The following is a 24,659-nucleotide window of genomic DNA, read 5'->3' as shown; positions in this document are numbered from 1 at the left end:
TGGATCTAGGTACTTAATAAATGTTAGCTATTATAATATCATACAAAATGCAAAAATAGTGAGAACATTTAATGTGTTCTATAAATATAAGAGATCATTTTGGCTAGAAGATGAAGAAAATCTTCGAACTAAGCTATGTGTCTGCAAGGAGAAAAAAGTAATCTTTTCTGGTTGACATTAACACATGCTTCTTTAGTCCAAGGCTAAGTTTGTTGTCATCACCTAGTGATATCAACGCTATTATTATTGAGTTTTTCCTTGATACTGGCACTGTGCTAAGGAGTAACTCATTCTATCCTTATACACACAACGCAATTTTCATGAAATAGAAACTACCATTATCCCCATTTTACAGACTAGGAAACTGATACTCCAAGAGGTTAAAAGACTTCCCACGAAAGAGAAAGTGGCAGAATTAAAGAGTCTGAAGCCCAGGCTGTGTTCCGGAGTCTGCCTTTTTTCTTTAATGTAAAAAAAAAATAAGTACCTGGCTGACCCTTAAGAGATACAAATCTATTATTTCTATTTAGGAGAGGTTTCCAATTTATTAAGTCCCTTAGGAGATTACATTCTAATTTTCTAGGTATAAAGAAACAAGGATTATTGTATCATTTCTGGGGGCCTGTCCCAAAAATGGCTAAAGTTTGAATCAAGCTGGGATTTCAGGAGGAGATATTCCTTCAAAGCACTCCCACGGGGCCCAGCATACGTTTCTTCCAGAAGGACCATTAGACATCTCAGAAGGAGAAGTTGCCTGGCCAGGGCTCTAGTCCCAAGACCCTGGATCAAGGCCGGATATCTGTGCATTCAGCTACCCATCATTTAGTCCTCTTTCTGGTAACAACTTCTAGACTTTCCTTTGAAGAACTACTCTCCCTGCTTCTTTCCTTATCCCCTGACTTTGTGGTTTTGGTAGAGCTGACCACACCACCCACCCCTAGTTCCAAAGGCGGGTCATGAAATCCAAGCCTGATTTAACAGTACATTTCATTCGGCTGGCCGCAGAGGTCTATGGATGGGCATGTAGCCCAGGCCAGACCTTTGAAGACTGGCCTCAGAATTTTTTCTGTACCTAGAGAAAAAGAAGTCTTTTCATTCTATCGTCATTGAAAATACAACAAGGAATATATCTGCAACTTCTAGAGTCCATTTTCCCCACTATGAAGACAGCATCTGCCTGAGAATAAGGTAAATAGAAAAAGCAGAGAGAGACACACACACAGATTCTCTTCATTGCTCTTTGAGCACCTAGATACGTCCATGCCTGAAGCCACACCTCAGGGTTCTTTCAGTTATCTGTGCTAATACATTCTCTTTTTACTTGGGCAAGTTTGAGTTAGTCTTTCCTCTTTCCCTTTCACTTCAGAAAATTCTGATTTTGTCTTTTTAACTTCTCCCCTTATTCTGCCCTCTAGAGATATTTCTATCTTTGCCAGCCCAATGCTTGTTTTTTTGATATAAAATAAGGGCAATAGGTAAAGGGAGATAAAACTAGACACCAGTATAATATGAAGGACTTTCCATGAAAGAGTCTAAAACAAATAAAAGAAGCCAAAGGAAAGCAGGGAGACAGAAAAGAGAAGAGCCAAGAAGATGCTGTTTTAAAGGAATTGACGGACAGGATTTGGGAATCAGGTTCTGAGAGAGGCTGGGGAAAATCCAAGGAATATTAGAAATAAGCCCAAGGGAATATTAGAAAATATTAATGAATGTTATAATTTGGATTTTACTTTGGTGAAATGATATAAGAGATCTAGCAGCAAAGACTGAAACTGATTAGAATTACTTTTATCTCTTGATGCGCCATAGGACATCTAAGTTATACTTGGGTTACACTGATAGTCTAGGAGTGTTAACAGGTATTATAGATATACACATAGACACAGCAAATGCACATCCTATGTGCAAATGGATGGGCACATGGAATGCTGTATCCTAAATCCTCTTCTTAGAAAAAAATCACATTATCATATTAAAAGCTCGGAGAAGTCCTGCAGCATGGAAATCTATTCAAAGCCATTTAATTAATGCTTCCTAAACTTATTTTATCATGCCACAGAATATATTTTATTATTTTTAAAAAATTAAAATAATATATTTTAAAATGCTTTTCTAAGATCTCCTGTCCCAAGAGTTTAGGAAAGGCTTCAGAGATGAAGTATGATATTCTAACAGGGATTTGAAAAATGGAGAAGGTGGCGAGGACTTTTTGAGTAGCTTCAAGATTGGTGAGGAGTCTTTCCTTGGGTTTAAAGATAGAAAGGATGCCTTAACACTTTAATTTCTTTTCAGCAGGGAGAAATTGTCCCTACTTTAACTCGAAATAAGTGATCTTTGAAGCGAGGGCTGGGTAAGGTAGCTTTATAGAAGCAGGGAGCAGCTCACCTGTTTTGAACCATGCTCATGGCCATCCAGTCTCCAGGGTACACGTTCTTTCCAATGAGGTCCTTGAACATGATGAACGTCTCCATCAAGAAGTCCTGAAACAATGAAGCACAGCACACATGTCATTCTGTTTTACAGGAACTCAGAGCTTGTCGGCTCTTTAAATTTTTTCTTTATTATATTTTGGAGGGAGGAAAAGGGAAAGGACACAGCCTTTCATTAACTACATTAAATGGAAGCTTAAAGATTGAATGCTGGAATGCCGTTTCCCAAATATCAGTGGAAGATGAATATGGGATGTGAAAATGCTCTCAAAATAAAGCACTATTAATTTCATATTTGGGAATAAAGAAGTAAATGTACCATTGATGTAGCAATTTTATAATCATTTTCCCAAATATGTATTTGAGAAGGAAATAATCTCACTGTATGAAAGCATCTCAGGTCATTGAGCAAATAAACTCTTATTAAAATGAATCTAATTAGCAGTGCTGTAAATACAGCCAATTCATATGTCTCTCTCTCTCTCTCACACACACACACACACACAAGCAGACTGGATGAGACACAATGACAGGAACTCTTCCTCTCCTTTGAAGAGGTTCAAAGTGGACTTCAGCACCCTCCCTAGATTTTGCAGTGAGCCAAACTTTTTCTTCATCTTTGGAGAACACAAATTAAAGACAAATCCGGAGGCCAGGCACGGTGGCTCACACCTGTAATCCCAGCACTTTGGGAGGCCGAGAAGGGTGGATCCTGAGGTCAAGAGATTGAGACCATCCTGGCCAACATGGTGAAACCCTGTCTCTACTAAAAATACAAAAATTAGCTGGGCGTGGTGGCGCACACTGTAATCACAGCTACTCGGGAGGCTGTGGCAGGAGAATCACTTGAACCTGAGGGGCAGAGGTTGCAGTGAGCCAAGATCACACCACTGTGCTGCAGCCTGGTGACAGAGCGAGACTCTGTCTCAAAAAATAAAAAATAAATAAGGACAAATCCAGATAGCTAAGACCAGAATCACTGGCACTGAGACCCTTTTGAGCTGGAGGTAGTGAAGTCATACCACCAGTGTGCTTTAGGTAAAATTCAAAATCTACAGGAAATTCGTCCAGAGTTGTTTCCTTAAGTTGGTGGTTTTCAAATTATTTTAACAGCAGAATTCTTTGTTCAAAGAAAGTCTTACCTGGAGCCCAATATATAAAATATATAAAGGTAGAACAGCTCTGGTGGAATTGTGTGTGTGTGTGTGTGCAGGTGTGTTTGTGTGCATGCATGCGTGTGTGCACGTTTATGGTAAAGCATAGTGAGGATAGGAGGAACATAATTTGAAAATCACTGCTTTAAGCTAAGTTGCAAAATTCTGGAAATGGCATTTATTCTTTTCCAGGAATCTTTGTTGCTAGGGAAAACTACCTCAATACTTTAAGTCCTTGTTTCTACATCAGCAGAATGGGGATAATATCTACTTCAAAGGGTGACTGTGAAGCTTAAGTGTATACTGCCAATCAGATGCTTAGTACAGAGCCTGGTCTCTTACAAATTCTCATGACGTGATGATGATGATGGTGAGTATTATATTATTCATAATTGATGTCACGTGGGGAAGTGTGGCTCTCATCACAGGCACATCCCCTTCCTATGGAAATGAAGAAGGTCCCTGGCTCATAGATGGGAAGAGTGGCTTCTTAATGAGAAGAGATAGCGTGGTATAAGGGTTACAGTCAATGTCCAGACCTTACCTCTGCCACATACTAGCTATGGGACCTTGAGCAAGCAGATTGTAGACTTGTGAAATGTGACTCCTAATTCCCATGTCATACTTTTGTGAAGGTTATGTAAGAAAATGTGTATGTTCAATCAATAAGAATTCCATTTCTTACCTTCTTCCCCCAGAGACCTTTCCTTCCATAGAGGATCAAAAATTAGGAGTCCAGTTTTTCTATTTCCATGTCTTAAGCTATAGGGAAATTGGAGGTTGAGAGAAAGGTTCCATTTCTTGCCAGTCTTGCTCCAATGGAGAGAACATCTCACTACTGAATGGATGAAGGGGTAGGGCATTGACTTTCTAATGATTCCTTTTCTTTTTTTTATGAGCCTCTCTCTGAGGTTGATCCCATTTTGGTGCCCCGGTCTCTCTAGGGAGAGTTGAGAGTGACCTCAAGCAGTAGGACTCCTGAACCTGGTAGCGACAAGACAGTGAGAAAGGTGGCCACACTGAGGGCAAAGGGTGCTCTGCTCCACCCTTGGGGCAGGAATAGCCTGGGCTGGGCTCTATGTTAATGAAGTCAGGCAGATGGTCTTGCAGCAAATGCCTCCTGAGAGGCTAGAAGAAGGGGGCCCAGAGGCCAACTTCCTCTAGGCATTTGTGATTTTAATAAGAGCTCTATTTTACTGAGCATTTACTACATGAGAGCTATTGTCTTCTCATGCAACCCCTTCTTAGCCGTACGACATAAATTATATTATTCCCACTTTACAAATAAAAGAGATTCACCTGCCCATGGTCACAGAGTTAGCAAGTGACAAATCCTAGATGCAAACCTAAGACTATATGACTCTAACACTCACGCTCTTAAACCCTGAAATGTCTGTGATTCATCAGTACATATTGGTTAAGTCATATCTAAATTATGTGGTAGACATTCAGGTCTCTCTGACAGGGACAGAAGGCATGTTCCAGAGATGAAAGAGTTCTTCCTCGCCCCCAGCATCCTACAGACTCACCACAAGTTCAGAGCTGGTCTGGAAGGTCTCAATGTAGAAGGAGTAGTGCTGGTCACCCATCTGGTTTAAGATGGCTGTCATACATGCCACAAAGTGACTCTGCAAGAAATGAAGAAAAATACCACAAATAGTTGAGAGAGGACCATGGAAAACTTCCCTGTGAGAAAATGTCTCCTTATGGCTCATTCCTCAAAAAAGTATTTACTGAGTACTATTATATGCCTGGGACTATAATAGGAGTGCCAAACATAAACATAACACCTGATCCATTACCTCTCCTGCTGTTCGCACACTGGGGAAAGAGCACTGTACTTGTGTCAGGAAATTCAGCCTATATCAAAATCATGGAGACAGTTTCATTTTATGACAAATAATTTTACATGTGTAAGTCCCAATTGTCTCATCTGTCAAATGGGACAATAAATCATCTGAATCTACCTCTAGAGGAGTACCAAACCAATCAGATGGCTCCTTTCGCACCTTGAAATGCACTAAAGTTCTCTGCAGAGGAATCCGTAGTTGGATCACCAGGAATCAGTCAGTGGCAACCCAGCACCTCCTGGGACCTGCCAGTTGGTAAGGGCTGAGAGGGATGAAGGAAATGAGAAGAGATGGCCCTTGCTGTTTGTGAGTTAATATCTAGTCAGGAAAGGAAGATTAACCCATGAGAGAAAAAGAGTAAGACCCTCAATTTGCAAAGCCAGCTAAGTACCAGAAAGATTCAAACAAGAGGGCAATCAAAGCAGGGACACAGAGAGGAGACCCTGGGAGCAGAGGAGGAACCACACCCTTTCATGCACCAGAAGACATCAGCATAGCCTCTTCTGCTTCCTCTTTCCCAGATTTTATCAGTCCATATCAGGGTGAGTTTTCAGTGTCTGCAAGCAGCACTCAGGGAGATCTATTCCGGAACCTAGTAAACAAAGCACTAGCCACGAATCCACCAGGGGTGAGAAGTCATTCTTGACTGTCTCTTGCACATTTCCACTGGGACTGCCATCTTGGCCAAATGAAGTTCCACTGTGGTCCAGCCAAGCACGGGCTTGTGGAAGATGGCCTGGCTGGAAGTATTATGTTTGAACCAAAAAAAAAAAAAAAAAAAGCATTTTTTTACCATAAACTGCTGCCTTATATATATATATATATATATATATATATATATATATGGTTTAAGATGGCTGTCATACATGCCACAAAGTGACTCTGCAAGAAATGAAGAAAAATACCACAAATAGTTGAGAGAGGACCATGGAAAACTTCCCTGTGAGAAAATATATATATATATATATATATATAAAGTTCTTCTTTTGTTAATAACAAATATGAAATATATACAGGCATACCTTGAAGATATTATGGGTTTGGTTCCAGATCACCACAATAAAGTGAATATCACAATCAAGCCAGTCACATGAATGTTTTGGCTTCTCAGTGTATATAAAAGTTATGTTAACACTGTATTGTAGTCTATTAAGTATGCAATAGCATTATGTTTAAAAAAACATAAATTTTAATTTGAGAACATAAACCTTAATTTAAAAAACTAAATGATCTAAAAAAACTCTAATGATCATCTGAGCCTTCAGTAAATAGGAATCATTTTGCCGGGGGAGGGTCTGGGCTTGATGCTGATGGATGCTGATTGTTCAGGGTGGTGGTTGCTGAAGACTGGAGTGGCTGTGGCAGTTTCTTAAAAAAAGAACAGTGAAGTTTGCCTTCGTGAAGTTTGTTTATGGTGCCCTAAAATAATGGTAATAGTAACATTAAAGGTCACTGTCACAGATCACCATAACAGGTATAATAATAATGAAAAAAATCTGAAATATTGCTTGGATTTCCAAACTTGATGCAGAGATACGAAGTGAGCACAGACTGTTGGAAAAATGGTGCCAAGAGACTTGCTCAATGCAGGGCTGCCACAAACCTTCAATTTGTAAAAAACAGGTATCTGTGAAGCATAATAAAACGAGGTATGCCTGTATGTATATATTCATGTGTATATATTTCCTCCCAGGTTTACAATTTCGTTCCAGTGGTAAAGAAACAAGAAGCCTTTTGGAAAACTGTTTTGTAAGCTTACACTCCCAAAAGTAGCTCCCATGATACGGATTTTCATTTGTTTCTAGGTTCTTTCCAATTGGGAAGTTAGGGATAGCATGCTTTCATTGTCAGCAGGAAAAGCTATATAATTAGTAGGTCTCAGAACAAAGTAAAAATGCAAAGCCCTTGTTTAAAATTATTCCATTTTGAAACAGCCATGGAGCCCTTCTAAGCAAGGTGCCTGTCATGACTGCGAAGGTTACAAGCCCAGGAAGCTGGCTCTCTCTGCCAAGTGACCACCACACCCACACACCATAAATGACTAGAAAACATGCAAATCCGGAGGAGATCACAAAGCTGAGACTCTCAGGGACAATGGCTGATGATGCTTTGTTGATGGGAACTTGTAGCCTCTACACCGAGTGGCACCTCCTTGAAGAGCCAGAGTCAAATTTGTTTTCCTGCTCAGGCCCCCAGGAGGTAGTAGTGAGTGTGTGAAATTATCCCTTTCAAACTAGACAGAACACCGCCGTCACTAATTTAACCGGCTCCCACTTACATCAAGAAAAAACCATTATTCTCGTTTCTACCTCCAGCCAGGCCAAATGCAAGAAAGGAGAAACCTTAGCATTTGAGGGGTGTAGGAGTGTGTGTATGTGCATGTGTGTGTGCCTGCATGTGTGTGTGTGTGTGTCTATACACACACGGGAGCGTGTGTTTCCGCTGCTCCCTCCATCTCTCCTCTCCCTTCCTTAAAGAATTCAGCCTGTGGCCACTAGAGGTCTTTTCTTTTCACATGGTAGCTGCCGAGCAGTTTGTTCGGCTTTTTATTTATTCCTACGTGAGCAGACCCACTACACTTCTTGCATATAAACAGTGAAAATTACAACATAAAGGACTTATTATTCCTTCTTTTGGAGTAATTTTGCTGCTGGTCAAAGCCTGGCTCATTGTGCAAGGAAGGGGGACCATCCTTTGCAGGTAATTCCACTGCTTCAAGGTAAGAGATGTGTGTAGGTTTTATTTTTTATGATCGATGGTCCTCTAAGAGAAAATGCGATCATCTCTTGGACAATAGTTTACTTTTAAAGCTTTGACTTGAATGAACAGTGAGACTGGGAGCTTGTCTGTGTGTGTGTGGTGGTATGTAGCGGAAAATCCACCACTGTCAGAATTGCAGGCTTCTCAAATGCATAGACATGGAATGCTTGTTATTTCCAACGGCTTGATTTGAATTCGAAAGGGGAAAAAAGCGAAGAAAAACAAACCTTGGCTCTCAAGTTGCCTGGAATTGGCTTGAAAAGGATGCATTGTCTTAAGCCTTGTTTAGAGAAACTTCCATTCTTCATTTTAGAAGATAAAAAGGGAGGGGGATTCCAGTCCCCATCTAGAGAGAGTGGCTATTTTATGAAAGAAACCATTATCTTTTTATTAGGAGTTGGTCGGTGTGTTGTAGTTCACTGATCAATCAAAATTACTTTTACCAGCTTGTTAATTTCTTAGTTCTCACTACCACGTAGAAAAACCCGGTTGCATGCCTTTCAGTACGATTTGCAGTGCAATGTGACTGAAGTTTGGACAAGTTACCTGCATTTGGCTGTTAATGAAAAGTGACAGTGTTTTACTTCCGACTAGAAGCATCTTTTTTTTCTGCTATGGTGTCTAGCCCACTTTGGTATCAGATCTGTGGGAAATCACACCGATGCGACTGATCGATAACCTGAAACGGAGTGAGACACCAGCAGCAGCTTTGTGTTCAGAAAAGTCTCCTTTCTGTCATTTGGATTTTAAAAACCACCTCTTTTGTCACACAGTGATAGAATCATGGAATAACATTTTACTTCTCTGACGTGTGTCTCTTTTTCAGTAGTTTCCTCAAAAATGGCATTTGTGTCCTGCCCCTCTATAAAAGTTTGAGACCTTACTTCCATATCCACCACATCTTAAATTTTTAGAAGGAGACATAGGAATAGGGGGTGAGGGGATGTTGATCAGACTGCATTTGCCCTAGCAACTTAGACAGCCCTAACAGTGACGTTGTTCAAACTTTATAGTGTAGGAGCTTGAACTCCCAGCCCTGTCAGAAACCTGGAAAAGCCTGAATACTACATGGGGGACAGAGGGGTGGAGGGATCCCTTGTAGTCTCCAGGCTAGCAAGAATCCCCTTCTTTTCATCCCTGGCAGAAATTCTGTAATCGACATATTTACTACCTAGGAATGAGGCAGCCACTCATCCATACCCAAGCAGCATGCCAGGATGGGAAATTGCTTCTTAAAACAGAATTCCAGGGAGACTTGCATATTAAATTCCAGGGAGAAATTGTATCTGAGACTCTGGCACAAACCAGGCAGTGTCACCTCGCCCCGATTGGGATGGTTTAAAACGTGGCTAATGAATCACAGCATGAAGAGACACGGTTTGAAACTAGGTCAAACGTGTAAAAATAAGTGCAATCATCACAGGCACTTGGCTGATGAGGGGCTACTTAACACCTTGAGTGGCAGGGCTTATTTGCTGTACAGACCCCTCTTCAGTGATCCAAGACAATCAATCCTCTCAATTAATTCAGCCCATCGGGACATAGGGAGGTCTTGCACACTTGGAAGCTCCAAAGGGAAAGAGTGAGGGTCTGTTCACTGTGTGACGATGAGGGAAAAAAAGAGAAATCCAATATTATGTGACCAGAATTAATTAGCTGGGATACTAGGTGATTGTGATCAGGAGATTAGCTCTTCCCAAATAATTCCATTCTTTTGTTAAAAAAGACATCATCATCATCATCATCATCATCATATTGATAATGCCAATAATTTTAGTGTACAACATTCAACTTAAACATATCTATTTAACAACCTCTAATGCAAACACACCTACACATACACACACAGCCAGGACCCCTGCAATGCCAAGGGAACTGAGGGAAAGGCTACCAGTTTGCCCTGCCTTTGGAAACAAACAAAATAGGGGCGAGGGACATGGGTGCTGCCCATGCATCCCCCACTCACCTAAGATTAGTAGGAGTGATGAGATCGCAGAGGGAGAAAAACAGCCAACTTCGGAAGCTTGCTACCTAAATGCCAACATTACTATGTGATACCAGCTGGTGACACGTTGCTATAGTAACTTCAAATAATGCGCACGACCAAAATAAAATAAAATATAGAAAGCACCAACGAGAGGAGATGAAGGAAAGTTTGCATGCCGAGGGAGGCTCAGAGAGAGATGAAAAGTTCTTTCTAGGAGCTGTGCTTTGGAGACTAGGAGTGGCCGAATGCACTCACAGGTTGCTTCTGTATTCACCCCCATGTCTGCCATCTGGTTATGTAACAGATTTTATTCTTGGATGAAATTGGTGCTGTCTGTGTGGTGGGTCCAGGACTGGAAGTGGGAGGCTTTGGTGTCAGGAAAAACAGGGACTCTAAAACCCATTCATTTTAGAGCTTTATCAGGCAGTTCAGAATTGTAATTGGGAGCACTCTCTGAGAAAACTAAGGTATGCGGTCTGTCCTTGCATTCTGGGCTCTGTGCTAGGTGCGAGGGGTGGAGCAATGAGCAGGACAGATAAGGCAGTACTCTAAAGGGCTTACATCTGGCTCTGCCAGGATGCAAGCATGAGAGTGGGGACTTAGGAGACAGAAAGCCTGAGTTCAAATCTCAGCTCTATCTCTTACTAGTTTTGTGACCTCAAGCAGGGTCTTATGCCTCAGTTGCCTCATCTATAAAAGGAGATAAAAATATTCCTTACTTCACATGGTTTTGGTGAGGATTCAATTAATTTGTGTAAAGGACTTAGAGTACAGAAAGCCTTCGATAATAGCAGCTATTATTAGTATTGTCTTGTTGCTGACTGAAGTCCAGATAAGCTATGCAGATTAGCTCATTGAAATTCCTGACCTGGACAGAGGAAATGATGACTCCGCCTACCTATGACTATCTATGGACACACCACCGCTCCCAATCACAGCTTGGGATGAACAGCTAAGAGGCTCTGCCACTGAACATGCTTTTGGTTAACAACATGCCGCTGTTCAGTAAGTCCAGTGTGTACCTCTTGGAACAAAGCATGCCGGGAGAGTTCTTTTATTCAGGAACAGTTGCTGGCAGGTAGGAAAAGTGACAACAGTGCCCACATTGTTCAGAAGCATGAAAAATAACTGTCTTCATCGAAAACTTAGTTTCCCAGTTGTTCGGCTTTAAGAAGGTGTCTGTCTGTCTTTGTGTGCAGTGACACTCTTTGGTTACTCAGGGCATCCTGCTGTGCAATAGAATAAACCAAATCACCTTCTTTCCTAAGAAGCTTCTTGATCCACAAGGTTCGTGTGGACTGCTACATGTCAAAGGCATAACATCACAGAAAACAGAAAGATGCCAGTTGGATGTTGCATACGCTGGGTGTGCCCTGACATGTTCCATCTGTATAACATGGCAACTCCAGCAGAGTCAGCCAAGTGCACCCCTGCCTGATGCTGTGGGCATTAATGACAGATCAGCTCTCAAGCACAGACGAGGGGCGAGAAGCACAGGCCGCTTTGAATCAAGGCTCGAGGAGGAGCCTGAATTCATTACACACTCTTCATTTGAAACTAACACCTTCTGATCCTGGTTGGAGCCTGTGCTTGTGGCTCTGTGGTGTGAAATCACTTTAAATCTTCTTCTTTTTTTTCTTTTTGAGATCACTTGAAAACTTCTAAAGTATATGATGAGATGTTTAATCACAAGGGGAAGTGGAAGGAAAAAAAATTCCATTAATTCATTCCTTTTGCCCAGAGCCCTACATTCATCATGTCAATAGCGACCACCAAGTGCTAGGTGCCAGGGGTACAGCAATTCTGAATCCTCTCAATAATCTCATGAGGTCAGCTTTATGCCCATTTTATAGAGGAGGAAAGTTAGATGCCTGGAGGTCAGGTAGCTTGCTTATGCAGACTTTTGGTATATGGTGATATAGGGCCTAAAACTTAGGCCTTTCCGACTGTAAGCCCTGTGTTCTCTTAAAAGCCTGCCACGTCTTCCATGTCGGCACTCTCATGGGCAGAGATTTGTGTCCATTTATTCATTGTTCTTTGTCAGAAGCTAGAGTTGAACTTGCACATTGCATGGGTTCAATAAATATTTGTTAGATGGGAGATTGAATTTATTATAGAATTTCTCATCTCTAAAATAATGTTACAGGGACCACTCCCTCCATAAACTCTGAAAAGTTAGGGTCCTGTGTTGACTACCTTTGCCTTAGGAGAGGCCAGAAATGAAAGAAGTTTTGTTCTACCTCTGAACGCACCCTATCTTAAATTGTATTCTAGTGAGCCAGAGTGAGATAATTCTTTCACACATTCCTTAATTCAACAAATATTTCTTCAGCACCTACTATGTGCCAGGCATGGTTCTAGATACTGGGGATACAGCTGAGAAGGCTACCAAAGGTTTTGTTCTTAAGAAGCTCATATCCCAGTCGGGAAGAGCTGGGAATAGAGGGAACACACTTTAAACAAGGAAATATATATGTAAGATCATTTTAGATAATGATATGTGCTACTAATGAAATATTACAAAGCAATAGCATGGAGATGGAATATTTGCCCTCTTTTCAATAGAATGGATTGTAGTGGCTTCTTTAAGAGTTGACATCTGAGTAGAAACCTGAATGATGAAAACAGGTCATGCAAAAATCTGGCAAAACAGTAGATGCAAAGGCCCTGAAGTGGGATGTGCTTGGAGTGTCAGAGGAGCTGAAAGAAGTTCAGTGTGGTGGAAAGGTATGACTGAGGGAAGGCTCCGTAAATGATGAGGTCAGAGAGACAGGCAGCAGTCCGATCCCATGGGCCCTTGGAGGTCAGTGCAAGAATTGGGGTTTTCTTGTTAAGTGCAAAGAGAAGCCATTGATTTGGACTTTGAGAAGCTTGCTCTGGCTATTGGGTGTTGGAAAGCTCTCCTCTTTGGAGAAGTGGTTTCCATGTCTTTCCACACCAGCCCATCTCCAAGGCACTAGACTGGACTTGTTCCCAGGGTCAGGAGTTTGTGAAAGGCACAAATTAAGTTTTAAATGTTGACTCTTCCTCATTCCTGATGGTTGCCACTCTTCAGCAAGCATTTCTTGCTAAATGATTATTTTCTAGCTGAGTCTGGCCCTCCTTTGGCAGGTGTGGGCATGGACTTTAGTTTTACGTTGACTGTTGATTCCATTTGTCTTTAAGTCCAGTGGGCTCATCTCCCTGTCATGCAGAGTTGAATGAACAGAAGCCTAATTTTGGAGGCTCCCAGTCTCTGGTTAAAGCCATTCAAGTCTGGGGGCCTACCTGAGAAGCCTGCTTGCCAGGAGAGAGGTTATCATTTAGGATACCCCAGTTTTTAATGGAACAGAACATAATTATCCTGTTTCTAACTCTCTCCATGGAAATGTGTGTGTGGGTGTTGGGGGAGGGGATCAGAAATATAACGCAAAAAGAACAGGTTCAGAAACAAGGATTTATTCCCCATGTATACAACAATGATGGGCTTCTGTGCCTCACACTGAACATCTCAGGAAAGGCTGTGCAGGAAAATATGGTACATTCCTCAGTTCACACCTCCCCGAGAAAAATCAAAACCAGGAACATTGCTAGGGTGTAGACCTCTGGATAACGATCCTAAGCAGCTCCCACTCTTTCCTGCAAACATGTACATCCAAGGTAAAATGACACGAAGGTCAACCTTCTATGGGAAAAGTTGTCCCTAAAGGATGTGAAGTCTTGGACAGGAGGTATTGTGGGCTAAACAACAGTAATAATAATCACCATTTCAAGGGCTAAATATGTGTTAGATACAGTGTTAAGCCTCTGTTTCCCATCTGAAAGGACTTTTTATAGGGTCGTAACAAGGGAAGAAAAAAATCAGAAGAGTAGTATTAGTCAGATGTTTACGTGTTAGAGGCTGTTAAAAAGTACATGGATGATCATAATAGCTGACAGTTACAGAGTACTTACTATGCGTCAAGCACTCACTGTGTATGCTTTATCTTAAGTAATCCTCCAAACTTTCAGTAGATGTTGGTAGTACCATTTGTACTTTATAGATGAGGAAACCAAGGAACAGAGAGGAGATATAGCTTGCCTAGATCAGCTTGACTTCAGAATGCTTTCATTTAATTTAGAAAGAAAGGAGACTATCATTTTTGCAAACATATTATCTTATTATCATTAAAATTAAGCTATACCTCAAAAGACAATGAAGAAAAGAAAAGTGTGCGATCGTTCACTTCACCACCTCTCCCCCTGCTGAATTAGCCTTGAATATTAGGAAACATCATTGACATCTCTTGTGCCTATTTAGAAGTGGAGGAATGGATGATGGATGGATGGACAGATGGATAAATGAACAGATGAATCAATGAATGAATAGATGGATATATGCACATATGGATAAAGCTAGCTAGATGATATACACAGATAGACCAATTGGTAAAGTTACACAGTTACATAGACAGAACTAGCCTTCTTAATGACTCTTCTGAATGGCAGAGGACACCCCTTCTGTTTTCTGCAGTATTTGGGATTTGAAGGCTAAGAAGGGTTCTGTATGAGGTACCAATACCACATACTAGGAAATATATCTAGTTTCTCATAGATGTAGCTTTTCTGGCAGGCACTGGACACATCCTAAGTCCTGGGATCAATGCCAGCTCTTCTTGACATGCTCTGGAACTCTGGACAAATTGTTTTACCTCTTAGACCCTGTTCTCTCATTGTAAATGGAGATAACCATTCTGACTCTTTAGGACTGTAGTGAGGATGAAGGTAGAAGACACATGCAGATGGTCCCTTAAAGAGCCTAGCACACATAGGTATTCAAAAGACTTCTTGCAATGCTCAGTCTCAATTCCATTCCTGGTTCACCAGGAACAGTCTGTGATCAACCGGAGATGTGTAGAGTTCGCTTCTGGTTCACTCGTGAAGGATGATTTAAACCCCCCTGCAGAAATGGGGGCAGCTGCATTGTGGGTGAAGATTTATAGTTTCTTCCCTTTTTCTCCCTTTACAAAGCCTCTATTGTTTAAGGGAGTAGAGGGGGCTGACAGATAAATATGTTCACAGAACATCAGGTGACCAAGCCAGATAGCTTCCAGGAGGGAAGATTACTTTGTGGATAAAAGGATTTCTTCAGTTTACCTCGTTTTCCTTCTTGAGGAGTGAAGAGGAATGAAGGTCTCTCACATCATGTTTTAAAGTTCAAGCCAAACATATTATCCAGGCCTCTTTTAACACTTCCTCCCTCTTCTAGTTGTTTCTGCTGCAAGAGATCTGCTAGTCACAGCACACTCAGGTGCTAGGATCTGCTAACAGCTTATTGGGGAGCGGGATGGTTGCATGGAGGTGGCCCCTTTGCAAACTCTGCATTGCTCAATTCCACAGTGCTTAACTGCAGCAAGGACACACTGAAGGTGTAATTCTTAGTCCACAGTGGGGAACATTTTTCCCGCTTTCTAGACAGTTCCTCAGTCCTCATTTCCAATTAATCAATCAGTTATCAAATATTTATTTAGCACTTATTGTGTGTAAGGAGCTATGTCATGTATGATCCTGGTCCACACCCTGAAGGTCTCAGACTAACAGGAGAGATTCTATCTATCTATCTATCTATCAATCATCTATCTCACAGTGGCTCTCAAATGGGGCAATTTTGGCCCTCAAAGGGCATTTAATAATGCCTTTAAATATTTTTCATTGTCAAAAGTGATGGAGAGGGTTGCTACTGACATCTATTGGGTAAAAGCTAAGGATGCTGCTAAAATATCCCACAATGCATAGGATAGCCATCACAAAGAAAATGATCCAGCCCCAAATGTCACTAGCACTCATGTTGAGAAGCTCTGATCCATAAAGAGGAAGATACATTATGATCCAAATTATAAGTGCAAAATGCATGCTATAGGTAAGGTTTGCACTAGGCTTTTAATAAGCAGGAACAGTCTATGAAGGTAGAAATACTGAAAATTTCACAGAGCCTGTAGGATTTGAGAAACTACAAGATTGATAGAGATTGAGCTAAGAATGGGAAAGGACATCTTAGATCAATAATAGAAAATACATTTTATTTTATAATTTGATTAATTTAATTGATTGGTAGTGACTGTCTGGGGAGCTGTGTTAGAAATAATTCTAAGGCCAAGACCTAGCTCAGCAGGAAAGAGTGTGGTGATCAATTAGTGATGTCTGCCATGGGCAAGGGCAGGAAAGTGGTAGTATATATATTGAGAAATTGCTGCCTCATATTTATATGTTGGAACAGGATGAGGAAAGTGGCAGAGGTGGAAATGAGCAAGGTGCCTGGGTACAGCAGAAGTTCATGGGTGACTATGAGAGATATTTGGAGGGGAAGACTATGGAAGGGCCTTGAATGCCTGGCTAAGGGCTTTGATCCTCAATCTGTAGGTAATAGGATGCCATGCAGGCACCTGCCTACTGTGTTGCCTTCAGGGCAGCTCTGCTGACGAGTTCTTGAGAACTAAAGAAAGCTACCCAAAGTCCTTGCTCTTCATTTCTATAAAGGGAGTACTATTTCATCTGTTAACAGCAAAAACTGGCAGAATCATCACACTCTGGCTTTTATGAAGCTGATCCCCATGATGAGAAAAATCCTATGAAGCTGAACTCAGAGATAACTGTTTGAAAAGCTGACTCCAAGGGTTCACATTAACGAGCTCCTGTAAAGCCCCTTTGGATAGAGCATTCTTCTGATGTCTTTCGTGGGGGGAAAAAAAAGGCTCTAGGAGGAAAGGGGCAGAAGAAAGTAGAAGTCCATTCCTAGGGCTCACGTGCCAGCTGTGGCTGACCCCTGGCTAGGGCACTGCATAGCCAACCCAGCTTGTGCTTCCTGTCAGGTCCCAGCTCCCAGCAGCCTGGCTCCTTCTCTGGCAGCTTCCTCCCTGCTCTGGGAATGATACTTCATTGATTCATTGGTTTGCAATTTTCCAGATGACATCATACTCAATTTTTTTTTTTTTTTTTTGCCTTTCTCTGCCTCTGTTCACCTCTTGCCTCTTAAATTCCTATTTGTCCCACTTCCCCGTCCTTTGGAATGGTAGCAACACCTCCCGATTACCATCCTCTGCAGTCTGCATTAGCTGCCTGCTGACTCCCTCTCCCCGTCATCATTAATAAGGGTGACACTGCAGCTTGGCATGAATGCAGGTCCTCCCCCACCTGCCCCACCTCCCCTCTCTTGGAGAGGATGGCTCCCTGACTGCAAAACCCCTGCCTTTGAAGGTTTCTTCCTGCACCCAGCTCCCATACCTATAGTCTTATCCACACTTAATTAAAGAAAAATCAAGTGACACAATGAAAAATGCCATTCAGAGAGCTGGCCTGGTGAAGCCCAGATATCAGATCAACTTATTAAAGCCCCATATCTACTAATTCCATCTAGAAAAGAAAAAAGATGTCACAGTTGTCTGGACTGATTTTTTCCTTAAAATCTCCCTTGACTCTTTCACCCTGGCAGGGCCAGAGAAATCCCAGCAAAAGTCAAATCAAAGTTAAAGCTTAAAGAGTTGATGGGGAGGATGCTTCTTGGGAACTATCCTGCAAGCTAGCCTCCCTGCAGCACAGATGGGGAAACCATGGACCAGAGAAGTTAGGTGGTTTCTCCATAGTCACATTACAACCCAGTCACAGGAAGACAACGTTGAGTTAACTCTATCACCCTCCACCACCTTCAAACAGCAGTCCCCAGACCTTCCAAGATACGCACAAAGTGATTGTTCTTTCCTAGCCTTATTTCAGCCAGGGGGCTGCCCAGATGCCCAGGATAAATAAACCTTAAGGCTGATATTTGAGAAATACTTTCTTATTTTTCTGACCAAATAGGTTTCCAGGTTTGGGACAGGACAAGCCATTGAGCAATTATTTCATCTTTCAAAAAAAAAAAAAAAAAAAAATGGAATGCATGTCCCTATTACCACTATTCATTGCCGTTTTGATCCATTACATTCTGTGCTCAGCATCCAAATCTGATTAAGAACATCAAATTAAAAACTAAACGATTGATCACTGAAGTCACTCTGCATAATGAAAGTCATCTGAACATGCCTTTAACTGGCCTCAGGGCAGGAACAAGGTGGGACATGGGAGGCTTTACTTACATCACTGTAGCCAGAGATCCTCAAGAGGGCAGCCTGCAGGCCTCACACAGCCCACAGAAATGCTTGGTTTGGCTGGCATCATGTTTTTAAAACATTTGAGTTTGTTGTCAATGTTTAAAAACCAGAAGAACTTGCATTAAATTTCGGATATTCAGTTTCTCTTGGACATTTGGAAGATCCAGCAATCCCAGTCTACATTTCCAAGGAGCTGCCCACCGAAGAGAGCAGGCCCTTTCTAGGCAGGCAAGGCCTGCCCTCATTCTAGGGTGATCAACTCATCTTGGTCTGCTGGGAGACTTTTCCTGGAAAACCCCTCAGTCCTAGGTAACCAGGACAGGTGGTCACCCCACCTAGTTCTCTCACTGTTGTTTTCTGCCTGGACCCTGTGGACACTGCACGTGTGACCTCTTCCCTACAGCCTCTGTCATTCCCCTCTGGGGAATGCCTCCACAGAATGGCATGCAAAGCTGTCCACTCTGTGAATTCTCCCCACTCTCCTACATACCACCTACTCTCAACTTCTCTTCACTACTTGGCATTTGCAAAAGCCATGGATGCTCTCTCTGACACAAATGAAGTCCAATTCATTTTTTCCTTTTTTATTTGTTTTTTGAGATGGAGCCTCACTCTGTCACCCAGGCTGGAGCGCAGTGGCATGATCTCGACTTGCTGCAAACTCCACCTCCGGAGTTCAAGTGAATCTCCTGCCTCAGCCTCCCAAGTAGCTGGGATTACAAGCGCCTGACACCAGCCCCAGCTAATTTTTCTATTTTTAGTAGAGACAGTGTTTCACCATGTTGGCCAAGCTGTTCTTGAGCTCCTGACCTCAGGTGATCTACCTGCCTCAGCCTCCCAAAGTGCTGGGATTACAGGCGTGAGCCACCACCCCTGGCCATTTTTTCTTTTTTGAAACAGAGTCTCACTCTGATACCTAGGGTAAGTGCAGTGGCATGATCGTGGCTCACTGTAGGCTTGACTTGCTGGGCTCAAGCAATCCTCTCACCTCAGCCTCCAGAGAAGCTGGGACCACAGGCACATGCCACCACAACAGGCTATTTTTAAATTTTTTTTTGTAGAGACATGGTCTCGCCATGTTATTCGCGGTAGTCTCAAACTCCTGGACTCAAGTGATTCTCCTGCCTTGGCCTCCTAAAGTGCATAATTCATTTTTAAAGACCCACACAAGTGCCATTTATTCCCCCGGGAAGCCTTCTCTATTCTACCTGGTATGGGTAGAACAGGGCAGTCTGTCTCTGTGTTCTAATCACACTCAATTCGTCCTCCTTTTATTCTGCTCATCACCATTAACACAGTATCAAGTGAGTTGACCTGGGGAGTGCCCTTCCTAATAACTGGAGAGAGTCAAAATTGTGATAACATTGAAAAATGTGAAGATTTTGAAGCTTAAGTTGAAGTCTCAGTTTCTCTGCAGTTGTGAGCTTTGCACATCATTCATCAAAATGAAAAACGAAAACCATCCCACAAGTATCTGCACCAACTCCATGGAGATATTTACCACACTGAAGTCGAAGAGCACTTGGGCCCACTGAACATTGACCCCCAAACGTTTCTTTTACCTGTAATGTGGTATCTTAACCATATGCTCATGTGTCTGCCCCCACTGGCCCTGGAGATACTCAAGGGCAGGAACCTTCTTCCCAGTCCTGATCCTCGATGCCTGACACATAGAAAGCACTCAGTAAAAATATCCCAAGGAGGGGAGTGGCTGGACTCCCATCAAAGAGGTTAAGTGGACTGCCTCATTTGCTGTGATTTTAAAGGACAAAGGTCTTCTCAGCTGTCCTGTGCCCACAGGGCCACTGAAGCTTAGCTGAGTGCCCTGAGCCATATTAAAAGCTGAAACAACCAGTCTATGATTGGGGTCAAGCTGTCATTCTTTTGGCCATTTCTCATGAGATGACAAAGTGTTGTCAGCTTTGGGGTCTTTTCTGATAGGAGAGAATCCTTGAAGCTTCAGACTTATACATCCAGCATCCAACTTCCTCCTGTACATTTCCACCTCATGGGCAGCTCATATTAATGTGTCAACATGATCCTGCCCCTCTCAGACCTTTCTTCCTCCTCCCCCTGTGTTCCTTTTCAGAACCAGCCACTTTGACCAGGACAGTAATCCCCCCATAGTCCTTTGTTCCACCCTTTCTCTCGCTCCTCCCACATTCAATAAATCACCAAGCCCTGGGGATTTAGATATTTGTCTTGAAAAAGAAAAAGAAATTTGTCTCAAGTTTGTTCATTTCTCTCCCTGCACTCTTACTGCACTGATTGATGCTACCATCATCAGTACCTGGATTATTGCAGTAGCCTCCTAAATGCACCCCCTGCTTTCCACTCTGGCCCCTCTAATCAGTTCTCTCTGTTGCAGTCAGAGTGTGATCTCTCTACAATGGAAAAGAGACTAAGTCTCAATCCTACTTAAATAGATCCCACTTACTCATAGAGTCAAAATTTAAACCTCTTAGCATGGTGGTCAGTTCCCTGCATGACCTTGTCCTTCTTCCCTTTCAGTCTCATTTCTTCCACTCTTCCTACTCTACCCTTTAAACTTTGCCATCTGGCCACATAGAATTTCTACTAATTTCCCTCCAACGTGCACATCTAGATCATATTCTGATCACCTCTGACAGCCTGACCACATGCTGTTGCCTTTACCAGAAGCCCTGTTCAGCATCTGAGCCAACACACATATCTACCTACCTTTTAAACAATTGACATAGTCACCTCTACTGAATTTCAGGTCCCGTATTTGAAATCACTTCATCTGGAAAGGTTTCTGGTATTCTCTCCACCCCTAGTTGGGGTCAGGGCCCTCCTCTGAGCTCTCACATCCCTGTGCATATCACTTTCATGGCACTGATGGCAGTTTTCCAGAACACACTTTATCTATCTCTGTCTACTTCAAGACCAGGAAGGCAGAGACTGGTTCAGTGTCCTACTTTCTCCTTATCTCTTTATCCCCAGCACCTGGCACAGTGCCTGGCACATAGGAGGTACTTCACCATTACTTGCTCAATAAATGGATATATAATATGATCCCAGATGGAAGAATCAGTGGGACACAGATTGTAGTTATCTATGTAGCATGTGTTAATTTAAATCTAGTTTGATAGGACATGGATTGATGAAGGGCTCTCTTTAATTGAATAGGTTCCTCAAAAACATTAGACCAAAGTCTGGTCTGTATGGAAAGTAACCTCCTCCTTGCATGACGGCTGGAGCCTGAGTAGGAAGGGGAACAGTTCATGGAGTCCCGGCCAATCTTTCTGGCCTCATTTTCCATGGATGTAGTAGGAAACAACACTCGTCCCAGAGTGAGGAGACCATAGTCTCAGCTCTGTCCTGCCACTTGCTGTCCCTGTGTGGAAGGATTGCTTTTCCTGTCTCATCCTCACCTCTAAAATAAAGGTATGGAGCCAGCTCCTATGCCGAGTGTGGTGATTTGAATTCACTCACAGCTGAATTTGCATCCCAGCTCCTCCAATTACTGCTGTGCAGGCCTCTGTAAGTAATGCTGACTTCATGGGGATCTTACATAGATTAAATGTGATTACATTCCTTAAGTGGATAATACCATTCTGCTCATAGAATAAGTGCTCAATAAATGGTTACACTTAAGCATACCAGCACATCATAGGGCTAAGTTGTCAATGGGTTATATGGTAAAGCTACACAGGCACAGCTAACATTTGGGGCTCTTAAACTTTGAGTCATGCCATTCCCTTGACCCCCCCACCCAAAATCTTATTGTACACATTTGTAGCCCATTATATCTTTGTTATGAAGCAACCAACCAATGTACATTATGTTATGATTAAAACAATAAATCCTTATTACACTAAACCAAGCCACCAATTATGCTGCTACCATAATGGGATTATATATTTCATCTTGGAATTTTAAAGGCCTTACAACTTCAAAGTATGTTCTGTTGCACACTGCCATTTCAAGATTGGCAGAATATTGCAAAGGAAACCCTCCTGCTCTTCTGAGGGTAGTGGATGTTTCCCTGGTTCATCTTAGGGAAACCTAAGTCTCCTTTGAGCCTCCAAGTTCCCAGCTGGCGGAGGAGCATGCAGATGGCTTTCCAATGGATACTCTGTTCCTGGATTTCTCCTCCAGCACAGGAACCGGGTCAAAGGTGAGAGCCCAGATGCCTGAGTTCTAGTCCTAACTTTGCCATCAATGAGTTAAGTGATTTTGGGTGAATATTTTAACCTCTGTAGGCCTCAGTTTCCTCATCTGTAACATCATAAAGAGGCCTAGACCTCCAAATTCTGAAAGTCTATAATTGGCACCTGAAATTAGAGAGATGTCAAAATTCTTCTCCTTTCCTTTCTTGTACCTTGGATAAGGTTGGACTCTGAGGCCATGGTTCCTAAACTCTGCTGCACATTAGAATTACCTGCCACCCAGCTCTCCCGACATCAGGATGTTTAATTCTCCCTGGGTGATCTTAATATGTGGCAAACATTGGCAACCACTGCTCTTAGGGTGAGTGAGCTCAACAGACAAAAATGAGGCATGCTGACCTGACTCCAACACTAGCCAGCTGTGTGATCTTAAGCAAGCTATTTAATCTCTATAAACTCTCATTGCTAAGCTCATCCCATAAGGTTTTGCAAGCAGTAGTGACATAATGCACAGGAGTGTCTATCTTGCTAATCAAAGTGTGGCCTGTAGACCAGAAGCATTAGCATCACCTGGGAGCTTCTTAGAAATGAAGAATTGCAAGTCCCAGCCCACAGCTGAAGAATCAGAATGTGATTCTAAGATCTGCAAGTGGTTATTAGGCCCATGGAAGTTTAAGGAGCACTGCCTTAGCACACAGTAGGAATTCAATAAAATGTATCTTTTGTAAGCCTTCTCTGCAATCCTCCCCTTTCACTCATTAACCATCAAGTAACACTTACATACTATGTGCAGCAATGGATGATGGGCTCCTAGCACAGGAAGTGGCACACAGTCCAACTTTAACAGATGCTTGGTGATTGAATGAATTGATTCAAAAGGGAATCAGACCTGGCTTCTTCTCTTAAGGAGCTCATGGTCCATGAGGAAAACTGAGATATGAATGCCAATATCCAGAACAGAGTAATAGTCATGAGCAATGAAGACTCACCTTTATTTGCACATGTGCTATGTGCCAGATACTAGCTAAGCAATTTCTATGCAGTTCCCCTTTGAATCCTCCAAGCAACATTGGGAAGTAGATGCCATTATTAGCCACCTTTTACAAATGAGGGCACTTTGGCTCAGAGGGGAGAAGCAGCTCATCTGAAACTTGACTCAGTTAGTACATGGCACCAATAAGATTTGAAGGCAGGGCAGCTCCAGCCTGATCACCTGGTAGTACTGCTGCTGGGAGATGAGGCGGAAGGGCTGACTTTTGGCTTACCAACTTCGACCATGGTCCCTTCAAGGGCAGCCCCGTCTCTGGGCACTGAGAAAAGTGCAAAAGGAAGCCCTGCAGGCAGAGATGTTGGGTCTCTATTCCAGCAGAAGAGCTGGCCAGAGGGCCGCCAGCTCCCATGGGCCACTTGTCTGACATAGTTCACCGCGTCTAGCTGCCCCCTCCCAGGCCTCCCTCCTGCTGCTTGAACATTTTACTTGCAAATACATTCTGCAGATGATGCCAGTCTTCTCAATGACAGGCCCAGGCAACAGAAAAGAAATCTATAGTCTGAGCTTGGGGATGGGAGCAGAGCAACTTTCCAGAAACGGCCTGATGTGGGCCAGAGTTTGGGAGTCCCAGACCAGAAGTCCTGAACTCCAGGCTAAGAAAAGGCCTGTGGTCACCAGGGATAAAGCGCAAAATGTAATTCCCTTGGGTCTCCCTCTGCACACAGATGAGTTCCCCAAATCCACACCTGAATCATGTTTTGGCCAGTAGAATTTCATCATTCAACAGGAGGTGGTGGATGGCAGGGAAGCTGGTGGAAATATTTATTTGTACCTCAACCTTTCTGGAATTCTCCTCCCCCTTCTCCCTCCCCTAATCCTGCCACTTCCATGGGGGTAGGACTTTTGTTCCTTCCCGTTAGAGCAGTAGTTCTCTTTGTGTGGGCCCTGGAGCAGCAGCAGCAGCAGCATCTGAAAACTTGTTTGAAATGCACATCCTCAGGCTCCACCCCACACCCACTGAATTAGACAATCTAGGGGCAGACCCAGCGGTCTATGTTTAACCAGCCTTCCCAGGGACTCTGCTGGGTGCTCAAGGGTAAGAGCCAAGGCCTTAGAGAGCATCTCTAGTGAGTGAATGATGCTAGGGGGAAGGAAGAGGAACAAATGTTGCTGGGAGGGAGGAAGAAGCAGAAACTGAGGCAAAGAAAGGGTGAAAAGAGACTCCCAAGACTGGGTGAGGGGATGGGTTAAGA

The 24,659-nt window shown here is 42.8% G+C and overlaps 2 protein-coding genes across 4 annotated transcripts in view; one reads left to right on the top strand and one right to left on the bottom strand.

The window, feature by feature from the left end:
- The window catches only part of DOCK2 (dedicator of cytokinesis 2), a 436,838-nt gene that overhangs the window by 94,684 nt on the left and 317,495 nt on the right, over positions 1-24,659 (bottom strand). For all 3 annotated transcript variants that reach the window (XM_028849908.2, XM_028849910.2, XM_077937437.1), the window contains 2 exons: positions 5,113-5,211; positions 2,386-2,480 (listed from right to left, as the gene is read on the bottom strand). In XM_028849908.2, the coding sequence (XP_028705741.2) occupies positions 2,386-2,480; positions 5,113-5,211 (194 nt within the window). The remainder of the gene's footprint in view (positions 1-2,385; positions 2,481-5,112; positions 5,212-24,659) is intronic.
- INSYN2B (inhibitory synaptic factor family member 2B) overlaps positions 7,688-24,659 on the top strand; it is a 117,042-nt gene continuing 100,070 nt past the window's right edge. Inside the window, 1 exon segment of the mRNA NM_001193931.2 lies at positions 7,688-8,152. The gene's annotated coding sequence lies outside the window, so the exon portion shown is untranslated.

The sequence above is a fragment of the Macaca mulatta genome, chromosome 6 (assembly GCF_049350105.2).
Source record: "Macaca mulatta isolate MMU2019108-1 chromosome 6, T2T-MMU8v2.0, whole genome shotgun sequence".
NCBI classification, from domain to species: Eukaryota; Metazoa; Chordata; class Mammalia; order Primates; family Cercopithecidae; genus Macaca; species Macaca mulatta.
This window is presented reverse-complemented; position numbering and strand designations above follow the sequence as displayed.